The sequence below is a fragment of the Centruroides sculpturatus genome, unplaced genomic scaffold (assembly GCF_000671375.1).
Source record: "Centruroides sculpturatus isolate CEXI.00-Female unplaced genomic scaffold, Cexi_2.0 scaffold56, whole genome shotgun sequence".
NCBI classification, from domain to species: domain Eukaryota; kingdom Metazoa; phylum Arthropoda; class Arachnida; order Scorpiones; family Buthidae; genus Centruroides; species Centruroides sculpturatus.
The window spans coordinates 530,587-539,110 of record NW_019384586.1 but is presented as its reverse complement, the minus strand read 5'-3'; the positions used below and the strand labels follow the sequence as shown (position 1 = coordinate 539,110).

The window sequence follows — 8,524 nt, the reverse complement described above, 5'->3', positions numbered from 1 at the left end:
GGACTCAAGGCGACGAAGTAAATTAATATATGTAGGGGCAACAGGAAGAAGTATCAAAGACAGGTTAGCAGAACATCAAGCAAATATAAGAAAAAAACAACCTTGCACTGCGCTAGCCACCTACGTTCTAGCGGACCAGCAAGACGTCAATGTTGAATGGGACCAAGCAAGACTAATGCAGATAGTTCGAGACAGGAGACACCGACATTACGCGGAAGCCTGGCAGATTTGTAAGGCAAAGCATAAAGGCCTTGCAATCAACTTCCGGGAATCGACTAAAATATCAGCAGCATGGTCCTCTAGCTTAATATAAAATTAATAATTGAAGAAAATAGTGAATATGTATCTCAAATTATATTTTTTGAACGATGTAGGGAGATGGCATCTTTATGTATTTATATTTAGATAGTTACGTAATCTTTTTATATTTCCGGTTACAATGACGTCATGTACAACGGATTATAAGCGAGTTCGAAAGATTTAAAAAACAGTTATTCGTACTAAGCGTTCGATTTACGATTATGTCGTTTATTTTGTTACTTAGTTAATTTTATTTTCTTGAGAAAGGTCTTTTAATAAGATCGAAAACGTTTGAAAGTCGTTATAATAAAGCGTCGGCTGCAAGAAAAGGTGTGTTAGTAAGTGTTTTGATATTACAATATGCAGTCTAGAAAGAATTATTAGTAAGTCTAGTTCACTGTGGAGTCTTGGGGGGAGATACTCGTGGTGAACAACACCCTTAGCATCAAAGAAAACTGTCAACATCACCTTGATATTGGATTGAACTTGGCGAGCTTTTTTGGGTCTGGGAAACCAGTTCACTTCAAACATGCCGTACGCTTCATAGCAACATCACCGTAAGCCACGTTGAGTGTAACAAATGTTTCAGTCACAGATTTTCCAAGTTTAACACAAAATTTCACAGCAAGTCATTGCTCCATCAGGTCATTCATTCTGAAATCCAACAAATGAAAAAATTGCACTTCACTAAAAACCGCGTAGCTAATCAACAAATAAAGATATCTGTAATCGGGAAACGTCTTTATCGCCAGACAATCTGTACAAACCTAGCGACACCAAGTGGATTCCCCTGGAACCAACTAGAGCCATGCAATTCAAACAGTCTGCGTATTTTTTGAACAGATCTCCTATAGCTATAAACAAGTTAAACGGCAAGGCTGATTTTTGGGACAAGATTATGTCTCAAAGACTGGACTCAATGCAATCGTTCAAACTTCGCTGGTCATGGCCACGACCATGAGGTTGTCCACAAGGCATTTTTGGTGAAAGTAACCCATCCAATGTTGAAATTTCTGTCCATTGCGTGTTGCCCCAGGTTGAATTTTTGTTGATGCCTAACAAAAATTTCCCGTTTTTGAAAAAATAATTGTGGCTATTGTATCATCTGAAATTATTATTTTATTTTGCACAAACAAAATAAATATATTAATAAATGTAAAAACAAAAAAAGTTATATTTTGGAAGTTAATTTTAATATAAAATTATAATTACTAGTGCCATCTAGTTTCAAAAATGTTCTGATGCTGAAATGAGATACCTTGGGTCAACTGGTCAAGATCAGCAGGTCATGACCAGAGAGGTAAATGGGTTTTTTCAAAGATTCATTTGTGAAAGTTCGATTTTGCACTCTTGTCTGTTTGTAGAAAGATGTCACCATTTTGTATTTTATTTTGACTCAGTTCTTGGTCCTGTGAGTACTTACAAGTCTGATTTTTTTTTATGTGTGCATGATTTGGGCACCAAATACTCTGCCAAATTGCAACTCCTGACATGTCTCCCTTATACTTGTAAGGTGTGCACCATAATGACACCCTGATTTTATAAACAAGACATAGTTTTGTCAAAAATTAGATCACATTATTTTTTTGAACAACATGATAATATAAGTTTTACAGAATGACAAGTTATTGAGAGTTGAGTTTTCAGCACTCTACTGTAGAATTGATGAATTCATTTAACATTTGATGTTCTACACAAGAATCATTGGTACAGCAAGTATTTTCCAGGTCTACCTGTTCTCTGGTACCAAGAGGCTCCTCTCACTGGTTTCATTTTTTGATGGCTTCTTTTAATTTTGCATTCTGACCACAGGGTGGCAATTTAGCATCCTAAGGTTAACTTCAACTAGTTGGGCTTTGGATTAACAGTGACAGTAGTAGTGGCCCACTTCATGGCAATGCCCTTGTCCTGGGATTTACAATTAAAACTCCTAAACCTATCAACAGTGAGATGTTTCAGTTTACTCTTTGTTTTGTTGGTAGGTTTGTTGAGAAATCTATCAAATGGCACTAAGTAAAAAATTGGACAGTTAGAATTAAGGTCCGTCTTAAAAGTTTAGGTAAAATGAATTTTCTTGAATAACTTTTAAAATACTGAACTTTTGATTGATTTAATAATTGAAATGAGATCAAAATACATCATATTAAATATCATTGAAAACATAATTTAACAATTTAATAGTTATTAAGATTCTTACAAAAATAGAAATTTTGCTAAACATTGTTGTCCCAAAAGTTTAGGTAAATTTCAAAAATTACATTGAAAAAATTTTTAATGGCTAATTGTGCTTCCATTATTTTTAATAACATCATACATATGATTCGGCATTGAATTTACAAGAGTTTGTTACAATTCTAGTTCTAAGTTATACCATGAATCCTCAATTGCACATTTAAGTTCTATAACATTTGGAAAACTGACTTGTCATGATCCCCCTTAAGTTTTCTATTGGGTTTAGATCAAGACTTCTTGCAGACCATTTCATAACATTCACATTTTGATTCTGAAGCCATGTTTTGGTTGAATTTGAACAATGAATGGGGGCATTGTCCTGTTGAAATGTCCAATTTTGATCACTTATCATTCTGCTACAGGAAGGAGATGTGTTCTAAGGTTGTCTTGATAATGTTCTGAAGTCTGATTTTCATTAAGAAATACAAGACTGGAAATTTCATTGAATCCAAATGCTCCTCACACCATTAGAAAGTCACCACCTTGTCTGCTGTAAAACACTCAGTCTTCTGTTCTTAGATCATGCCAGTAGTAATTCCTGCCATCAGGATCATCTAAATTCCACTTTTTTTCATCACTAAAGAGAATTTTGTCTAGATATCAGTCTAATAATACATCTTTCATCTGTGGGTGATGTTACTTTATATTGACCTAACATGTTGCTGGTTTAAAATTTTCTTTTCTTGCTAAAACTTTATATTTATTCCTGTATCTGAACAACCCATTTTGCTTGAAATTTCAGTAACTGAACGTTCACTTGCTTTCAATCTCCAAATTTCAGTCACTCCTGAAGAAAATTGATTTTCTTTGGGCATCTTGTTAATTTCAATAATAACCATTATAAAAATTAGATTTTATTATTAATAGTTATAACTGATGTCATTCATTATGAATTTGTGTAGTAATTTGTTCAGAAACAAATAAAATATTATTATTACCTAAACTTTTTGACAGACCTTATATTTTGGTTTCATTATACAGAAAAATAAAAACAGAGATTGATGCTAAAAGTTGGTAGATGGCACTGTGATCGATATCGACAAAACTATTTAAACTTTTGTTTACTGTTGAATTTAAATTTTAATGTATTTAATTAATAAACTTTTAGTGTTGAAAAATACATGATTCCTATCATAACATATGGTAGGATAGAACATAGGAAGTGATGGCTATGGTTTGACAGTAAGTGTGACTCCATGTCTTTTGCAAGCTCAAACTATTCATAAAGTAACAGATTCTAAATATGGGATAGGAGGTTTTGCAGTTCTCTTTTTCCACCCATAGCCCTCCATTTATTTGACAAAAAGTTCTTGTTTTTGTCGAATAAATGGAGGACTGTGGGTGGGGAAAAGAACTGCAAACAAGGTGGATGATAAACTGAAATTTGGAAATTGTATATCCAAAATTGGATACAGCAGTAATTATTATTTGCAGTTCATTTTGTATCGATTGTGGAGAAGAGGAGTACAATTATGGCCTACAAATTATAGCCGTATTTACTTATCTAGTAGGTTGGAAGGTATAACATAAGGCACTGAACTGAACTCATGGTGTACAGTGTAAACCAGATGCGTGGTGGTTCTACATAAGGCTAGAAATAAAAATGCGATTTTTCTGTCTTGTTCCCTCTCAACAGAGAATTAGATGGAGGGATAAACATCTGACAGAATTTAACAAAAGTTGAAAAACTAGAAAAATTATATCAGGTTCTGGTCTAACTTTCACCATCACTGGCCTTTTGGTTACTCCTACAAACATGGCTTGCCTGCACCTGTTTTTTGAGGTTTAAAAACACAAACATGGCTGACCTTTTCACATGTTAGTCAACAGATAAACCCATTCCACATATTTCTTGGAAAAGATCCCAGCCACTTTTTTTTTAAGACATTTAGTCCCTCATTCTAGTTCAGTTATCTCTTCAAAATTGAAATCTAAATCAAGAATTGTTGAAATGGTAGGAACAGCCTCACCTGAAATACACCAATTTTGTAAAACTGATATTATCTTCATTTTTAACATACTTTGATGTTATGTTTGCTAATACACTTTTACTATAAAACTCCTACACAATTAAACAGGTGCTTAACATGTAGGAAGCCCTCCTCCTAATAACTGAATATAATTACTTCCAGTTCAATGGTCAATATTTCTTACAAAAATGGGGTGTGCCCGTGGACTCATCTCTTTCTGCAATTTTAGCCAAGTTGAAGAAACATTAAATTTAGTCTTTGTTTCATCACTTGCAATTTGTCATCCCAATTTATACCTTAGACATGTTGTTGATATCTTAATAGCTTGGGAAGGTACCTTTGAAGAATTGTCAACTTTTATTAAATTCCTGTTAGGTGTTTATCCCTCCATCTATTTCTCTGTTGAGAAAGAACAAGACAGAAAAATCACATTTTTAGCATGTACCACTATAGTAGTGAAGTGCTTATGTTAGGACTTTTGTGTGTCTGCAGACATTATATATTTGAGATTATGATCCATTCAATCCATTCATTGTGCATGTGCAAAACAGAACTGAACATTTTCATTTATGGTCACTGTAAGCTATAGTAAAAACTATGCAGTTTCTCTGGAATCTATAAAGCACATCCCTTACTGTATATTCAGTGAAAAATTCTTCTGAACAACTACTTGATTCCAAGAATTTATAAAATTTATTTTAAACAAAATTAATATTTGATTCACTTTTGTGGTGCTATCAGATCGTCTTGACCAATCTTGTTATATCTAGCCTTATGTAGAATCACCACTCATCTGGTTTACACTGTACACCATGAGTTCAGTTCAGTGCCTTATGTTATACCTTCCAACCTTCTAGATAAGTAAATGCGGCTATATTTGTAGGCCATAATTGTACTCCTCTTCTCCACAATTGATACAAAATGAACTGCAAATAATAGCTACTGCTGTATGCAATTTTGGATATACAATTTCCAGATTTCAGTTTATCATCCACCTTTTTGCAGTTCTCTTTCCCGTCCACAGCCCTCCATTTATTCGACAAAAACAAGAAATTAATATTTGCAAAACCTCCTATCCCATACTTAGGGTCTGTTACTTTATGAATAGTTTGAGCTTGCAAAAGACATGGAGTCACATTTACCATCAAACCATAACCATCACTTCATGGCATTCTATATAATGATAGGGATTCTCTTACCCTTTTGGAGAAGTCTGGAGTTCATATAGTCTCATTACAACAAGTGCAGGCAGAAGGGAGCAATGATCTTTTATGTAGCTGCCACAACTAGAAAGTTATTAAATCATTTAAATGAACACCAGGACAAGTTACAAATAACATAGCCTCATTGTCCTTGTGAGAAACATAGAAAATATTTGTACTCTACTATCAGCCCATACTGTCATTCTTAGATTGCAAAACTTTGTTCCTCTGAAAGTTGTTATACACATCTTTATTAAAACCCTGCAACTCTCCCACTTTGAAAATTTTTGCTATATGGATAACATTTTATAAAAATTTAAAACCATACTTTTTATCTAGATTTAGTTTTTGTTTTCATTACTTTTATACTTTATTTTACTTAGCCTTATGTTAGCTATCTATTTTCATATCTTATTTATTCTTTATTCATATTTTATATATTGATAACACTTTCTGTGTTTGTTTTAAACTTAAATCAAAATCTTTATTGCACATGCAAAAACTAACACATTTTGGTTAAAATCATTCTTATGTTCATATAACTTAAAAAGATCTTAAAATCAATATTGAAATTTTATATATTATTTTCCACTTGAAGAAGACATTCTGAAATATTGAAAGTATTTCTATTTAATTCATCAAACAAATAAATTTAATGCTGAAAAACAATACAATTCCTTATGTATAGATCTTGTTGATATTCCCACACTCACATTGACTTAACTACATGATTGAAAAGAAGTATCTTGTATAACTTGATGCTGATTGTAGTGCTGAACTTGGGAAATTCTCTTTAATGCATTCATTACAATTTGCATTCTATCTTTTCAAATCACTTTTGCCATTAAATATTCTTTTATAAAGTTTTGTGCATGATATGAAAAATTATAAAATGTGTGTTTACAGCAGATTTTTAGGAAATATGTATTGAATTATTTTTTTCCAAAAATATGTGTTTTTATGTGAAATAAAATTCTAAATACAATTCACCAACCTTATTATGTTTTGCAGTTATTTTAGAACGTAACACAAGCATGTTTGGTCCACCCTAGGACTTTCTTCATGCAGAGTTCTAGAAAAAATCATTCTAGTGTTCTGTTCAGCTTTGATGTATTCTAATTTTGAATGTTTCTATTTTTGAATTTAATTTAAAAAAAATTTTTAAGAATGAGTGCATGCCTCGGCTAATATAGCAGCAGATTGTACAGTACATAGCCTGCCATGCCTTTGAGAGTTGTTTTTCATCTTTAAAATTAATCGAAAGGCCCTGGCAGTCCACCTTAAAAATATCTAATGCCTCCAAATTCTTAAGTTGGTTTATATGATGGATTTGCTGGATTATGATAGCTCATTTTAGTTTGGGTGTAATCCTGATCTCACTAGCATATATAGTGTTTTTCTTCTTTTCAATATCAGTTTTGTGTTCAAGGAGGCATTTGAGAGATCTTCTTGTAGACCTAATACAGTGGGTGATTGGTTAATGAACACTTTCGCGAAAGATTTTTATGATCGGACAACAAACACATGATCGGATAACGAACACTTCACTGAACAAACATAAAAAGAAGCGACAAAAATAGCAAATACCGACTGATTTTCCTTTGTTTTCAGGTAACTTTTTGGAGCGCAGGAGACCTCAACGTCGATGTTCAACCTGATAATATACTGATTAGATAGTATTCCTTGAACTTTGAAATACTCCCTTGTAATTCCAACCTTTTATTTTTCTGGCAAACATTTCTTTTATAGTATTTGCGAGACTGTCGGGCAGGCACTCAATAAGTTTTGTGTCAGTTTTTATTTTTGAAAGATGACAGTATAATAGCAAAGGTAGAGAGTGGGCAGAAGATGTCTGATGTTGCTGGGCAGTATGGCTTGAACAGGTCTACAGTAGGTCGCAGTTCAATCTTATCTAAGAAAGATACTGTATTATCAAGAAGACTCATGCAGCTAAAGGAGTAACAAAAATCACATCTGAGAAATAAAGAACAATGAAGAGCTCATGATGGAACCTGAAATGGCTCTGATGACAGAAGAATGCCAAGAACTGTTGAATGGAGAACACCAATAAACTCGGCAAGATATGCTTTATTCTGAAAAAGAGGTCTGCTATTAATTAAAGATTTTTTGAAGAACTGGGGGATGTCAGATCAGCATACAAACCAGGTTGAGGTTAATAGGCTTGGGGATCTCTACAATTACAATGCTATTAACTACTTCTGAAAAATCCTGAAGAAGAGAGAAAAGCAGTCGACATTAGACAGATTATTTAACCCCCACAAACAAAAAACCATAACTAATAAAAATGCACGTCTGTGTATATATGTATTTTTATTATTACAATGCTATTAATTACTTCTGAAAAATCCTGAAGAAGAGAGAAAAGCAATCGACATTAGACAGATTATTTAACTCCTACAAACAAAAAACCATAACTAATAAAAATGCACGTCTGTGTATATATGTATTTTTATTATTACATATAAATAAACATAGTAAGAAAGTATATATTTTTTATTTTGGGGTGTCTCCAGAATGAATTAATCAAATTCCCATACAAACCTAAGGTAAATCTGTTAGGAATGTGGCTGTTACGTGTGAAAAAGTTTATCTCCTAGTCCTCTGACAGGTATAGTGAGACATATGAGGGCACTGTTTATTTGTTCTAGTTGCCAATGACCCTCTAAGTTATTATTACTAACAACACGTGTGTCCCTTATGTAACACGTGTGTCCCTTATGTAACATGTGTGTCCCTCTGTAACATGTGTGTCCCCCTGTAACTGTTGTGCGTCTGTAGTCTTCGTGGGGTAAAGACGTG

At 33.2% G+C, this 8,524-nt stretch overlaps 1 protein-coding gene across 1 annotated transcript in view; it reads left to right on the top strand.

Annotated features, from left to right (window-relative positions):
• LOC111624613 overlaps positions 1-7,526 on the top strand; it is a 25,645-nt gene extending 18,119 nt beyond the window's left edge. Inside the window, exon 4 of the mRNA XM_023367511.1 lies at positions 7,316-7,526. Within this exon, the coding sequence (XP_023223279.1) occupies positions 7,316-7,381 (66 nt within the window). The 3' untranslated portion in view covers positions 7,382-7,526. The remainder of the gene's footprint in view (positions 1-7,315) is intronic.
• Positions 7,527-8,524: the final 998 nt, after the last annotated feature.